Source organism: Oryctolagus cuniculus, chromosome 18 (genome assembly GCF_964237555.1).
Source record: "Oryctolagus cuniculus chromosome 18, mOryCun1.1, whole genome shotgun sequence".
Taxonomy (NCBI): domain Eukaryota; kingdom Metazoa; phylum Chordata; class Mammalia; order Lagomorpha; family Leporidae; genus Oryctolagus; species Oryctolagus cuniculus.
The window spans coordinates 12,663,844-12,677,970 of record NC_091449.1 but is presented as its reverse complement, the minus strand read 5'-3'; the positions used below and the strand labels follow the sequence as shown (position 1 = coordinate 12,677,970).

The 14,127-nt window shown below is 63.1% G+C and overlaps 2 protein-coding genes across 9 annotated transcripts in view; one reads left to right on the top strand and one right to left on the bottom strand.

Moving 5' to 3' along the window:
- Positions 1 to 18: 18 nt before the first annotated feature.
- ZNF574 (zinc finger protein 574) lies at positions 19 to 4,901 on the bottom strand. 2 transcript variants are annotated; one of them, XM_051836475.2, is made up of 2 exons: positions 4,737 to 4,901; positions 19 to 2,949 (listed from the first exon to the last, which is right to left on the bottom strand). In XM_051836475.2, the coding sequence occupies exon 2, from the start codon at positions 2,927 to 2,929 to the stop codon at positions 230 to 232; it is 2,700 nt and encodes an 899-aa protein (XP_051692435.1). In that variant the 5' UTR covers positions 2,930 to 2,949; positions 4,737 to 4,901; the 3' UTR covers positions 19 to 229. The 2 variants fall into 2 exon arrangements, with proteins under 2 accessions (XP_051692435.1, XP_002722346.2); XM_002722300.5 differs by lacking the exon at positions 4,737 to 4,901 and adding an exon at positions 3,146 to 4,601.
- A 3,705-nt stretch (positions 4,902 to 8,606) lies between these two features.
- Positions 8,607 to 14,127, top strand: part of GRIK5 (glutamate ionotropic receptor kainate type subunit 5) — a 58,782-nt gene continuing 53,261 nt past the window's right edge. Inside the window, exons 1-3 of one of the 7 annotated variants that reach the window (XM_051836471.2) lie at positions 8,607 to 9,577; positions 12,581 to 12,709; positions 12,892 to 13,056. In XM_051836471.2, the coding sequence (XP_051692431.1) occupies positions 12,631 to 12,709; positions 12,892 to 13,056 (244 nt within the window). In that variant the 5' untranslated portion in view covers positions 8,607 to 9,577; positions 12,581 to 12,630. The remainder of the gene's footprint in view (positions 9,578 to 12,580; positions 12,710 to 12,891; positions 13,057 to 14,127) is intronic. The other 6 variants (XM_070063290.1, XM_070063291.1, XM_051836466.2 and 3 more) reach the window with 6 other exon arrangements.

Below are 14,127 nucleotides of genomic sequence, written 5' to 3'. Positions count from 1 at the left end.
GCGCCCGACAAAAGCACATCAGTGTTCAACTCGGTCTTTATTAGACTATTTCACTCTGGAGTCACCAGTGCTAGCAGGTGTGGGGGGCACCTTTACGCGTATCAAGAACCCCAGAGCACCCCCAAGAGGAGAAAATAAATTCAGTGACAGAACGTACATGGCAGCAGGGAGGGGAGAGGGTTGGGGCACGGTCTGTACGAGGTCGGGGCACTGGAGGGCCTCCAGCGAGTCACCCACTGATCTGCACGCCCTCGGCCTCCGCCAGAGGGTAGATCTCGATGGCCTCCACCAGGGGCAGAGCCTCCACCGCCGTCTCCATCACAGCCAGGCCAACGGCGGCCTCCGCCTCTGCCAGCTGCTGCCGCACGGCGGCCTGGTGCTGCTGCTGGTGGGTCTTGCGGTGCTTCCAGAGGTTGGAGAAGGAGCGGTAGCTCTTGCCACAGTCGGGGCAGGAGTAAGGCCGCTCGCCTGTGTGGATGCGGCGATGCTCCGCGAGGCGCATGGAGATGGCGAAGGCCTTGCCACACACCTCGCAGGCAAAGGGCCGCTCGCCCGTGTGCAGGCGCCGGTGGTCTTTCAGGTGCGTGCTCTGCCGGAAAGCCTTGCCACAGTCTGGACACGGGTAGGGCCGCTCGCCAGTGTGGATGCGCCGGTGGACCTGCAGGGAGGTCTCTGTGCTGAACAGCTTCTTGCACTCACTGCATTCCAGCCCCCGGCGTCGGGCAGGGGCTGGGGCTGCGGGGGCCGCGGGGGCCGCGCCTGCGAGGGCCGCTGGCGAGGCTGTAAGTGGTGTACGAGAGGCCCGTGGGGCCCGAGGGGCCGGGGGCTCCTTAGCCAGGACCTCTCCAGGCCCAGCGGCCGCGTGGGCTGCCTCGTGTGCCTGCAGCCGAGCAGCCGAGCCCACTTTCTTGCCACAGGTGCCGCACTCAAAGCGCCGTGGGGCCTGGGCGGCGGCGGCAGCACAGCGGTGCTCCCGGAGCCGCAGGGAAGACGGGAAGGCGGCCCCACAGGAAGCGCAGCGGTGGGGCTGGCGCCCAGCGTGGGCCACGAGCTGGTGCACCTCCAGCAGCCGGCGCAGCAGGAACGAGCGGGGGCACTCCCGGCACTTGTAGGGGTATTCGCCCGTGTGGTGGTAGCGGTGCATGAGCAGGCGGTAGGGGCGGTGGAAACGCACCCCACACTCCTGGCAGCGGTAGGGGAAGTGCTGGGCGTGCACCAGGCGGTGCTGCCTCAGCGTGGAGCTCTGCGTGAACGCCTTGCCGCAGTCCCCGCAGCGGTAGGGGCGCTCTCCCGTGTGCGTGAGCCGGTGGCGAGCCAGGTTGGCAGGCGAGTTGAAGGGCTTGGAGCAGTCAGGGCAGGGGAAGGGCCGCTCCCCTGTGTGCGTGCGCAGGTGGTTACGCACGTGCGACTTCTTCTTGAACATCTTGCCACAAATGCTGCATTTATGGCGCCGCTCTAGCCGGTGCACAAAACGCTGGTGCCGGGTCAGCTGCAACGCCTTGCCGAACTCACGGCTGCACAGGAGGCAGCGGTAGGTGCCTGGGGCAGTGGGCTCTGCTGAGCTCTCCTCAGACGCAGGGGGCTCCGGGGCCTCCGCCTCTCCAGTCTCTGCTGGGGCTGGCTCGGGCAAACTGATGACAGGCTCCTCTGGTGGGACTGGCGTCGTGGGCAGAGGGACACCCCCGGCCCCGTGGGTACGCCGGTGATAAAGGAACTTGGTGAGGTTGACAAAGGTTTTCCCGCACGGACACGAGTGCAAAGGGTTTGGGGTGTGGGCCCGCCGATGGGCCAGGAGGAGGGCCTCTGTGCCAAAGGCCAGGCCACAGTCTACACACAGGAAGTGGGACTCGCTGCTGTGGTCTCCGAGGTGCTGGTCCAGGCTGGAAGGGCTGGGGAAGACACGGCTGCAGAGGGGGCACTTGAAGACGCCCTCCCTGTGGCTGCGCAGGTGCTGCTGTAGCTGGTGGGGGGAGAGGAAGAGCTGGTCACAGGCAGAGCACAGGAGCTCCTGCGAGGCCGCCCCACCCGCCTCTCCGCTGGCGTTCCTCCGGGCCCTGCGCCCTCGGCGATCGCGCCCCACGGCTTCACCGTTGCGCAGCTCGTAACTGTGGTCCGAGGCCGGCAGGGGTTCCGGCTGAGACACGGGCACCTCCGCGGGGGGCGGGGCCAGGGCCTCCTGCTGCAAGGCGGGCTCCTCGGACGCTGGCACAGACGCAGGGAAGTGGGTGGCCTGGTGCTCCAGGAAGTCAGCCGGCAGCTGGAAGAGCTGGGAGCACTCGGAGCACTTGTAGAGCAGCAGCTCCACCTCCGTCAGCACCTCCGTGCTGCTGGCAGCCGCGGACGGCACGGCCGCGCCTTCCCCACCCTCTTCGGCCTTTCGGTACGAATGCTCCACGGCCACGCGGGCCTGGCCCACGGGAGGGCCTAGGACAACAGGGGATCCCAGGACAACCGGCGCGGGAGCCTTGGTGGGCGTGGCCCGGAGGTGCGTCTGCCGGTGGCTCAGCCAGAGCTCCTGGCTGGCAAAGAGGGCCTTGCAATCCACACACTCATAATGGATGGTGCTGGAGCTCAAGGCGGGCGCTTTGGGCGGCGGCTCGGCTGGCACCGCCTCCTGGGGGGCCATCATCTTCAGGTGCAGCTCCTGGTGCTCCAGGAGCTGGCTGGGTGACAGCAGCAGCTGCCCACACTCCAGGCACTGGTACTGGCTCTCCTGCACTAGGGTCTGATACAAGCCCGTGCCCGACGCTGCCTCTGTGGCCACGGTGACTCCAGGGTCGGCAACGCCCACCAGCTCGAAGTGCTGCTGGGGCACATGGGAGTTCTGATGCACGAGCACCTCCTCCAGCGATCCGTAGAGCTGGTTGCACTCAGAGCAGACATAGCGGTGCTCAATGTACAGGACCGTCTCCTCCGACTCCTCCGTCATGGCGGCAGCGAGGCCCTGGGCTGCGAGGGGAAGAGCAGAGACCGAGCATCAGGCCCTGCTTCCAGACCCCTCAGCTGTTCCCTGTGTCGCCCCCCAACACCGCAGGTCTCTTTCCCCCTCTAACTTCTTCCATTTTTCCCCACTCCCACCCCCCTCCCTAATAATCCTTTCTCCCCTGAGCACATCATCTTCCCAGGGACTCAACACAAGTCTCACCTCTGCATCAAACTCCACCCACCAGATCCTTGTCACCTGTGCAGTCCCCGCATCTCCTGTGCCTCCCAGTAGCTCCAAGGCCCTGCCCGTCACACAGCAGCCTGTCTCCCCTCCACCCGGACCTCCTCCGCGGACTCCTCACCAGCTCGCCCTCACAGGCCCTGGCTGCCCACTTCTCCCAGCCACACTCCCCCCACTATCAGCCCCCCTTCACACCCAGACTGCCCCAAGCCCTGCCACGGTGCACCCCCACCCTGCTACCCGCTCTCCCTACTACCCCTTCCCACCCCCGCCCCGCGTTTCTCAGGCTGGCCTAACCCATGCCTACATCTAGACCCTCTTCCAGATACTGACCCCCTCCACAATCGCGGCCCAGACCCACCCGCACAAAAGCCAATCTTTTCTTCAAACTCAGACCCTCCCACCACCCAGCCCCGGCACCTGTGGTATTCAGACTTCCCATCAAGCACCTCTGTACCAACAGCAAATCTACCACTCTGCCCTCTCTGGGATACCAGAATGCCCTCTTCCAATGACTTCAACCCCTTCTCTTTAAATACAACCAACACATTCAGGGATAGTTCGACTCCCTCTTCCTAGCAACCTAGAGCCCCTCTGCAAAAACGCCCACCCCAAATCCAAACCCATCCAGGGACACCCAGGCCCCCTTCACATCGTCAGCCTAACCCTTTCTCATTCATAAAGACCCACCCCCACCCCAGCCCATTGCGGGATGCCTAGACCCCTTGTCTGCGGATTCCACTCCTCTTTGCCCAAGACCCCCCGCGCTCTACCCACCTAGAGGTGGCTGGCATACCCTTCCCCATGGCTTCAGTCCTTTACACACACCCCTCCCACTGCCCAAACCCCCTTGGGGATACCCAGACCCCCCCCCCAGTCTCATGCAGAAACCCCATCAACACGCGCGTCCAGAAGCCCTCCTCCTCCTTACACCCAAACCCCTCTCACCAGCACACTCAGGCCCCCCAACTCTTCACCACCCTAACATCTCATTCGCATTCCAGGAGTACCCTGAACCCCCTTCCTTAGGCACACGCACCTGTCTCCCTATCCCCACCCCATCTAACACCTGGACCTCTCTCCCGGCACTCAAGCCCCTTTAGGGATGCCCACTTCCTAGGATCTTTTCCCAGCAAAACCCTGCCCTAATTCTCCCATTTGTTTCCCCCACTTCAACTTCATTACCTCTTTTCTCACGCCCTAAACTCCCCGGCCCCCAACCCCCTGTCCTCGCTCCTGGCTTTCTCCCACCACCCCAACGACCCTTGGCATCCTCACCGCGGGGGAGCTCTAAGGGCCCCCCTCTTCCCACCCAGGTCCCTCCCGGCCCCGAGGCCGAGCCCCGCCCCTGCTCAGCCCCACCGCTCGCCTCTAACCCCCTTTCCCACCCGCCGCCCCGCACCGGCCCCTCTAGGCCGCCCGCGCGCCCGGCGGGCCGTTGGTGCCGCTCCGCCCTCGCCGGCCGGCGCGCGCCCCCCTCGGGCCTTCAGTGCGCAGGCGGAGTGACGAGGGCAGGCCGCGGGGCCAGGGCAGGGCGCTGGGCCGGCCCTCCACGCGACCGCTCACTCACCCGCCTCCGCCGTCTCGCACGCCCCGGGCCCGAGCCCGGGCCCTAGCTCCCCTTGCACGGCCACCCTAGCGCTGCGCCCTCTCTAGCTCCCGCGGTCTCCTCTCGCCTGCTCCGCAGCCTCGCTCTCGCCCCGAGCCGCCCTCACCAACGCCCCTCCCACCTTCCTCCTCGGTCGCTGCGCGGACGGCCGAACGCGTCCAATCATCGCCCGTCTAGTTCCTGCCGTGCGACCAATCGTTGCTCGTGTTTCTCAGGCCTGGGCCAATGAGACAGAGGGTTGGGATAGCCGCAGCGCTCAACCAATCGTCTTCCGACGTTCGCTCATTGGCAGGCCCCTGGGTTGGTAGCGACCGCCCCCATAAGCCTCCCTAGAGGATGCTCCTCCCCCTCGACTCCGCCTCTGAGGGCTCGAGATGGGAACGCCGCGCTGAGAGCAGCGCGGTGACGTCAGGCGGCGGAGCGAGGCTGGGCCGCCATCTTGGGGGCTCCGTGCTGGAGTTGGCGTCTGGGTCGGGGTTTGGGGGTAAAAGTCTGGGAAGTTGAGGCACGTGAGACCCGGAGGGCGGGAGCGGGTGAACTGAGGCCCAGGAGCCCCGGAGGGTCACAAGTAGGAAGTGAAAAACCACTCGCAGCGTAGGTGCGGGTGAACCGCAACACCCATCACAGGAGTCCAGGGGAAACCGAAGCTCCGCACCCACTTTATTAGAAACGGGAAAATGAAGGCGGAAGAAAGGGGACAAAACCCGAGGGGGCCTTGGGGTGAGGAGGTTGAAATGATGAGGGGAAATCAGTGAAGGACTCTGGACAAACAAGGAAGAGCTGAGGGCTGCGGGGTTGGGGGGTGGCCGTGGGAATGGGAGGAAGAAGAGGGGGCACCAGGGAGAGGAAGTTAGCTGAAGAAACGGGAGTGTAGAGGACACTGAAGGGGAGAGCCGGAGGAGGTGACCCTGCCCCTGCCCCTGCCCAGCTCCCGCAGTGTGGGTCCGCCGTGTCCGAGGGGCCTCGGTCGGTGCCTGCTTGCCAACTTCGCTGCCCGCCCACCGCACTTCGGGAGGAGCTGCCCCAGCATAGTTGGAAATGTTTCGGAGAGTCACTCCGTGCACCCAAGGACGGGGTCAAACCTCCCCTCCCCACCCCTCCCGTTTTTCAGATTAGGAATCTTGGAGTCGGGTCATTTCCCCACCTGAGACCCCCACTCCCCCAGCCCTCTCCCCCCCCCCCCAAAAAAAAAGCTACCGGGAGTGCAGAACCTAGTGAAGATCTAGGTCTGACTTAAGTCGTCACCTTTGCTGTGCCCTTCAGCTAGCCGGTCTCTGGGTGTCCTAACTTACCACGTGATTCAGCTCCCCAGCCCCAGGCCCATGGGTCAGGACTGTCTGGACGGGGGTCCTGGCCCTGCCACTTCTAGCTGTGACCTTAGAGAAGGCAACTCCCCTGTGTCTCAGTTTTCTCATGTGAAATGGGGATAAGAGCCTCTGCAGATCTGGGGGAGATGCAGAGAACAATTTGGGAGTTATTTTTCCTGGGAACTGGAGGAGCCTCAGGTTCTGTGGTTGTGTGTGGAGTAGATGAACACAGGAAGTTTGGGGGGTCAGCGTTAAAGCTGGGACCAGCCTGCCGTGAGGCATCCGAATCCGTTCTTGGGACGATGGCACCTCCGGTTGGGGCTGGGCTCCGCCTCTGACAGACAGGCCCCCTGTGTCTGCGGGCAGGCTCCAGCTCCTGAAAACCCAGGGTCCTGCTTGCCTTCCGAGGCCTCTCTCTGTGAAGTCCTTTCTCTTCAGATGCTGCCTGGAGCAGGTTTTCTTTTCTTTCTTTTTTATGGTAGTTTATTTTTTTTAACTTTTATTTAATGAATATAAATTTCCAATATGGTAGTTTATTTTTAAAAATTAATCATTTGAGGGCTGGCGCCGCGGCTCACTAGGCTAATCCTCCGCCTAGCGGCGCCGGCACACCGGGTTCTAGTCCCGGTCGGGGCGCCGGATTCTGTCCCGGTTGCCCCTCTTCCAGGCCAGCTCTCTGCTGTGGCCAGGGAGTGCAGTGGAGGATGGCCCAGGTGCTTGGGCCCTGCACCCCATGGGAGACCAGGAAAAGCACCTGGCTCCTGGCTCCTGCCATCGGATCAGTGCGGTGCGCCGGCCGCAGCGCGCCGGCCGCGGCGGCCATTGGAGGGTGAACCAACGGCAAAGGAAGACCTTTCTCTCTGTCTCTCTCTCTCACTGTCCACTCTGCCTGTCAAAAAAAAAAAAAAATTAATCATTTGAAAGGGAGAGAGATAAAGAGATCTTCCATCGGCTGGTTCACTCCCCAGCTGGTGAGGCAGGCCAAAGCCGGAGCCAGGAACTCCATCCTGGTCTCCCTGTGGTGGCGGAGACCCAAACTTGGGCCGTCACCTGCTGCCTCCCAGGGCGTGCATAAATCAGGATGCTGGACCAGGAAGCACAGCAGGGAGTCAAGTCCAGCACTCCGATGTGGGCTGTGGGTATCCCAAGTGGTGTCTTAACTGCCGAGCCAAACACCTGCCCTGGGTCTCTCCAGAGGTAGCACTAGGACTTTGGGGACAAGTTGAATTTAGAGAAGATAGGTATTCTGTGTTGGGGTGCCTGCCCAAGGAAAGGCCTACTGGCAGGTAGGCGTACAGCTGTCAGGCCTGACTGGAACTGAGAGTGGGTTTTAGGGAGGCCGAGTAGGGTGATGGGGGTGGACCGTCAGGGTAAGGATATGGCAGGTGCATGTCAGGGGTGCCCCACATAGCAGCTGCACAGGTCTTCCCAGGCCACTGTGTGTGTGTGTGGCCTGAGTTGCCACGTGCCAGCTGTGTGTGCAAGGCATGTGGTCACATGTGCTGGGGGGCTGCACGTGAGTGTGCCTGTGTCTCCTCCCCATCACGAGCCTCGGGGGTGGCAGTGAGTCACAGGCTCAGCCTTCGGCACCAACTGTCATGTTCCTTCCCCCCAAATTTCAACCCCCTCCCAGCCACACACCACCCACCCCCTCTCTAAGATCTGTGTCAATTCTTTTTCTGCCTGCCCTGCTCGCTCCCTGGGAGGGGCACAGTGTTCCCCTGGAAGGTAGTCTCCCACTCTGGGTCTGCCCACCAGCTCTCTGCCCTTGTCCCCCCTCCTCTCTGCCTCTGCTCCCACCCACTCATCTCCATGGAACCCACAGATTTCTCTAGGTCCCAGGGAGAATTCCTGTGCTTAGCACCCATTTCCTTCCCTCTACAGGGGCTATTCTATTTGGAGGGGCTCCTATCACTGGGCCTTTAGTGTCTATGAGCCACGTCCTTGTCTCTGAGGGTCCCCTTGGAACCTGTGGGCCTGCCCCGGCTTCTGTGAACTTCTTCCTCGTCCCAGGTCTGTGGCCTCGGCTCATCTTCAAGGGGCTGTCTCAGTGCACAGCGGCCCCTTGTCTCCATGGGCCCTTTGACCCTGTCTCCTGGACCTTGCCTTATCCTTGTGCTTGTTGGGTTCAGAGCCTTGGCCCACCTATCTGGGTCTGGAGACTGGCCTTTCTGTTTCTTTGCATTTTTTTTTTCATCTCTGTAGCCCTCTCCTCCATCTCCAAGGCCTCCTCCCCGTGTCTCCCAGCTGCCTCTCATCTCTATGGGCTCCTGTGCCCAGGGCTGCCTGGACAGGGCGGTGGCACCGTGTGGTGGAGGGGGTGGCCCCGGGGGTGGGCCCGCCGTCCAATGCAGCTCCTCTTCTCATCAGCATTCTCCTCGCGGGGGGCCCCCCAGTCCCGACCAATACGGGCTCCCCCAGCCCCCTCCCTCCGCGCTCTCAGCCTGCCTCCCTCCCGCCCGCCCGCTCACCCGCCCTCCTCCCCTCCTCCCTGCCTCCCTCCCTCCATCTCTCGTTCCCCCCGCCCCCCGCGCTCCAGGACCCAGCGCGGGCGGCGGGCGGGCGGCGGGCGGGCAGGCGGGCAGGCGGCCTCGGAGGGGAGAAGGAGCGGTGGCGGCGGCCGGCGGCGGGCGGGCAGGCAGGCCCAGCTGGGAACCCGGAGTCGGCGGCGGCTGCTTCTCGCGGGGGACCAGGAGTCTGTGGCTGGGCCCTCCCTCCAAGGCCCTGCACAGGCAGCCCCCGGGACACCCCACCCTCCTCCGCCTTCTTCCACCTGCTCCTCGCCATCCTCCCTCCCACCCCCCCCAACCCCCAATCCTTCCACCTCGTCTGCCCCCTGCTTGGCTTCTTTGGGGCTGCCAGCCCCCATCCTTGCCAGCCAGCCCCTCCACTGCTGGGGCTCTCCCCGCCCCCAGCATGCTTTTCCCGTGGGGGCTGTGAGCTTGAGGACTCCCGGGCCCCTCGCTGTCTCCAGGGCCGGGCCAAGGCTCCTGGGGGGAGGGGGGGAAGGGGGCGGTCCCCTCCCCCCCTGTCAGGCCCTCCCCTCCCCCACTTCTCCTGATGGCCGGCTTCTTCTTCTCCACCCAGTCCTCGCCCCCCGTGGCCCCCCCAGGCCGGCCAGGCTAGGGGAGGGGGCGGGGGCCCTTTCCTGGGCCGGCTTCCCCCTCCCCCGGCTTCGCCCGTGCCTGTTCCCCTCCGTTCTCGCCTTCCTCTCCTCTTTCTCCCTCTCCTCTCTCCCCTTCTCTCCTCCATTTTCTCCTTTCCCCTTCCTCCCTTCCCCGGCCCGCCCTCTCCTCTCCCACCTGTCCTTCCTTCTTGCTCCTGGGGAATCGCCGTTTTGGATTAGTTGGGGGCCACCACGGACGGCGGTGGGGGAGGGGGCCCCGTGGACTGCCCTCTCCCCCCGCCCCAGCCGCACACCGCCAGCGCCACAGCATCTCCCGCTGTCGCTCCTCGGGCCTCGAGGGAGCCCAGCCCTCCGTCCCACCAGGATCCGTGAGTGTCTGCAGGGCGGGGACTGGGCTGGGTCCTGGGTCCTGGAAAGCTGTGCTCACTGCGCCCGGGTAGACAAGGGGCCTGCTGGGCGCCCTCCACCTCCTCAGCCTGCCTCCACCTCCACCTCCCCTCACCCCCTCCCGGCTTCCCCGGGGTCCTGAGGGCTGATAGCTCTTACTTGCCGTCTCACTTCTCCGGCTCCCGGCGTGTCCCTGCCCCTGCTTTCTCCCTGCCTCACCCGGTCCCAGCCAGGCTCTCTGTCTCTGTCTCTCTCACACACTCTGGTCCAGTCTCTGCCACCCTCTCCCTCTGAGCCCCATCCTGCCTGCCTGCCACAGTGCCACAGGCCCTGTCCCCATCCCATGCCAGCTGGATTGCCTGCAAATGGCTTTCTGCTTCCCAGTCTCCATTTCATGTGTCCCTGGGCTCTCCCTGACTCTGCCCAACTTCTCTCTCTGCTGTTGGCCTAACCCTGTCTCGGTGTCTCTGTTGATCCCCCTACCCCCAGTCAGAGCTCCTGTCCCTCCTCCTCCCTTCCCGAAGCTCCCCAGCCAGGCCTAGCTCCTTCATGTCTCTCTCCACTCCCCCCACCCCATCTCTGGGCCTCCCCCAGACTCACTCTGGAAGCCCTGCTCCTCCAGCCGTCACCTCTTAGCGGCTGTCCCTCCGCTCTGTGACTCCTTGGTGGTCTCCTCCATGCTACAGTCCTCTCCCAACTTGTGCATCAGCCCACCTGGCCTTCCTCCGCATGCCTGGGGGCTCCGCTCCCCCGCCACCGCCAGCATCCGTGTCCCTGAGCAGCCTGTGTGGGCTGCCTGGGCCCCTCCAGGGCGCTCCCGCTTCCTCCCTGCCTGTGGGTTCTCCCTGGGGCTTGTCAGTCCTGCATCGCCCCTCCAGCCCCCCTCCTCCTGTACCTGCTGTGCTGACTCTCACAGCAGCCCCTCTGGGCAGAGTTTTGCCAGCTTCTCTCCTCCCCCAAATTCTCGCTCCTGCCCTTGTTTTCCCTGCCTGCTCCCTCACCTGGTTTGCCTTCGCTGACTCTCAGCCTTCTTGCCTTTGCCCCTTGGCTGGCTGTCTGGCTCTCCGTCTCTCTCTCTCCCTCTCCCTCTCCCCTCTGCTGTCTGCTATGTGTTGACTCCTACCTGGGTTTGCTTGAGTCTCTGATCCTGACTCCCCACCCCTCCTTTGTCCCCTTTAGTGTTTCACTTCTAGGCTGGCTGTCTTCTCACATGTGCCCCCCCCCCCTTATTGGCAGTGTCTGCTATGTCCATTTGCTTCTGTGAAGGCTGTCCCTGCACCCCTGTCTGTCTTTCTGCTCCCTCTCTGTGTCTGCCACCTGTGGGTCCCAGGCCTTTTGCCCTAGATTTCTCCATCTTCCTGTTGCATGGTCTCGGCTCCTCTGTTTGCCCCAGCAGTCCTTGCTGTCCCCAGATGGCCCACCGCACTCCTGCCTGGCTCCGGGCCCCACCCCCATGAGTTGTCCCTCCAGCTCTCTCAGGGTCCCTTGTTCTTCCACCCGCAACAGGCCAAATTCCAGTTGTCACCAGCTTGCCCAGCGTGCCCTTCCACACCCAGGCTTCTCCTTCCCAGAGGCCCAGAGAGAAGGAGAAGTGACTTGTTCAAGGTCACTTGGCAAGGTGGGGGCAGAGCTGGGGCTGGCCCTGTCTCCTGCTGCCCTGGCCTGGGCTTCATGGCCACATAAGGTGGACTCAGGTGTTGACTTGTACCTCTGCCCTCTCACCAGCTCATTCCTCTTTCATGGGGACCCAGTGGGGTGCAGGGAGATACCCAGGCTCACCTCATAGCATTCCCTCTCCCAAAGGAACGCAAGAGTCCTTCCCCTGGGGAAGGCACGTGGAGCCACGCTCATCCCTGCCTGGTGGTGCCCTGTAGAAGTCCGGGGTTCCTGGAGCAGCCCCTAGCACCCTGGGGTGCCGAGTAGTGAGGAGCCAAGATGCACTGGTACCCCCTTTCCTTCAGCTCCCCAGGGCAGGGTGGGCTGCAGCACTTGGGACCCCTTCTCTGGCACTCCCAGCCTTCTTCCAGCTCTCCTTGCTTGCATCCCCGTCAGTTCCTGGCGTCTCCACGCTGTCTTCGTCTTTCTGTGTCTCTCCCGTGCCTTGGTTTCCCATTCTTCCTTTTACCCTGCTCTGGCTCTCCCTGCTTCTGTCTTTCTCTGCCTCCACATCTCCCCATTTTCCCATCTCCCCCTTTTCTCCTAGCCCCATTCCTAGCTCCCTGGAACTCCTCTTTGTGTCTCTAGTTTGCTCCCCTTTCTTCTCTTCGTTTTTCTACTCCATTATATTTCTGTGTGCTTTTTCTTTTCTGCTTTTCTGAGTCTCTCCCTCCCCCCCAAACCTCTCTTCCACTTTCCAATTCTGTTTCCTCTCCTTACTCTTTTTTTTTTTTTTCGTTTTGCCCTTTGCTGATTCAGTCCATTCATCTGTGTGTCTCCATGTGAGTCTGTCTCTCCCCCTCTCTGTCTCTTCTCCCTCCAAGTTTCCTAACTCCCGGATACTCTGCCCTCCAGACCCCGGATGTCCAGGCCTCTCTCCCTGTGGGATTGTGGGAACCAGGGACGTCAGGAAGGTGGCAAGTGAAGCTTGGGATGGAGTTGCCTAGCAACTGCTGCATCCTCTCCAGCCTGTTTTGGTTGCCTAGTAACGGCTGCCTGCCCAGAGACAGGGGCGGGACCGGGTGGGAGAGTGGTACTTCCTGGTTTCTAGTTGGGGTGGGGCTGGTCCGTGGAACTCACTGCTACCTGAGACCCGTGGTCTGCTTCCTGCCTCCCGCAGAGCCTGTCCTACTCAGTGTCTGATTGTGGCCCCCAACCCCAAGCCAGGCTTCCCCTCTGGTGATGCCCTCCGCACTGCCAGCTGCAAACCAAAGCAGCTGTGGAGCTGTGACTGCCTCACCAACGGTGTCCGAGGGGCTGTGGGTGCCAGCCCCACCGACAGTGCCCCAGCATCAGCGATCTCCCCATGACGCGGGGATCTCCCACAGGTGGCGAGTGGGGGCCGCGGCAGCTGCGTCCCCATGAGGAGGAGAGGAAGATGCCGGCTGAGCTGCTGCTGCTGCTGATTGTTGCCTTCGCCAGCCCCAGCTGCCAGGTGCTCTCATCACTGCGCATGGGTGAGGCCCTGCGGCACCTGCCCCCGCCTCCTCTGAGACCCGCCCTCTCTGGGAACCCAGGAGTCTGGGCGCCAGCAATGAGGGCTCCCAGCCCTGAGCCCCTTCCACTTGGACCCAGGAGTCCAGACCCCAGCCCCTCCTTCCCACCAGGAGTATGGTCCCCAGCCCCTGTGTCCCCTCAGCTGCGATCCTGGACGACCAGACCGTGTGTGGCCGCGGCGAACGTCTGGCCCTGGCCTTGGCCCGGGAGCAGATCAACGGGATCATTGAGGTCCCAGCCAAGGCCCGAGTGGAAGTTGACATCTTTGAGCTGCAGCGGGACAGCCAGTACGAGACCACGGACACCAGTGAGCGGGGCCCTGAGGGTGGGGGAGGCATGACGGGCTGGGGACCCTCAGTCTCTCCCCTGCCCAAGGCCTCCGCAGCTCAGCCACATTCCTCTTCTAGCTCCATCTGTCCCTTTCCTTCATGTCTGTCTCTGCCTTCTCCTTCCCAGAAGTGGCTCCTGCTGGCTCCAGGGGCTCAGGGGTGGGGAGTTGGAGAAGGCTAGAGTGGTGCTGAGGGTTGAGAGGTGAGCAGGATGTAGGAAGGGCATCGCCACAAGCAGCGCTGTGGAGTTGGGCCTGCCACATGGTGGGTGCCAGGCTGACTGTTGAGTGCCGACGGGCTGAGCGAGGTTAAGAGGTGTCACTCGAGCAGGTACACTGGGCTTATAGACTCTTCCTGGGAGGCTGCCTTCAAAGGTACTTTCCATGGGTCTCCCTCCCACAGGCCTTCCCGAAGGCTTTATCGTGTTCCTGTTGCTGTTCCTGTATCAAGGCCCTAAGAGAATGGGTTGCGGTGTTGCTGGGTTTGTTTGGTGTGGTGCAGAGCACAGTTTGGGCAATGCTGGAGTGGGGGGTGAGGAGGCAGAGAGCTGGGGCCTGGAGCTGGGCAGCCAGGAGAAGTGTTTGGAGATGAGAAAGAGGAATGAGGTGTGGGGTTCAGCCCATCCTGACCACCTAGACTCAGGAGGTGTTTGGGGACGGGGATTGTGGGCTAGATGTGACAGGGGAGGCTGGATGCATCAGGCCAGCCAAGGAGACCTGCAGTGCCGGGGCAAAAGGTGCCCTCTTCTCTCGCAGGCGGTCAGGAGCCGGGGATGGTCTTAGACAAGGGAGCTGGGCTTGGGGAAGGGGAATCTGGAGATGGGATTTGGGCAATGCCTGAGAGGCTTGTGCCTGCTGGACTTGAGTCCCAAAGCAGTGCAGGGGCCGAGGGCTTAAAGCGATGCAGACAGATAGGAGAGAAGTTGACGATAAAGAAGGGACAGGGCTTGGCGACTTGTGGGCTGAGGGAGAGGGATTGAAGGCCAGGAGCCCTTGCAGGCACATCGCCTGTGCGGACGGTGGGGCTGTCTCCAGTGTGGAAGGCACACG

Coding starts and splice junctions, on each gene's coding strand:
- ZNF574 (XM_051836475.2), bottom strand. CDS start 2,929: ATGACGGAGGAGTCGGAGGAGACGGTCCTGTACATTGAGCACCGCTAT.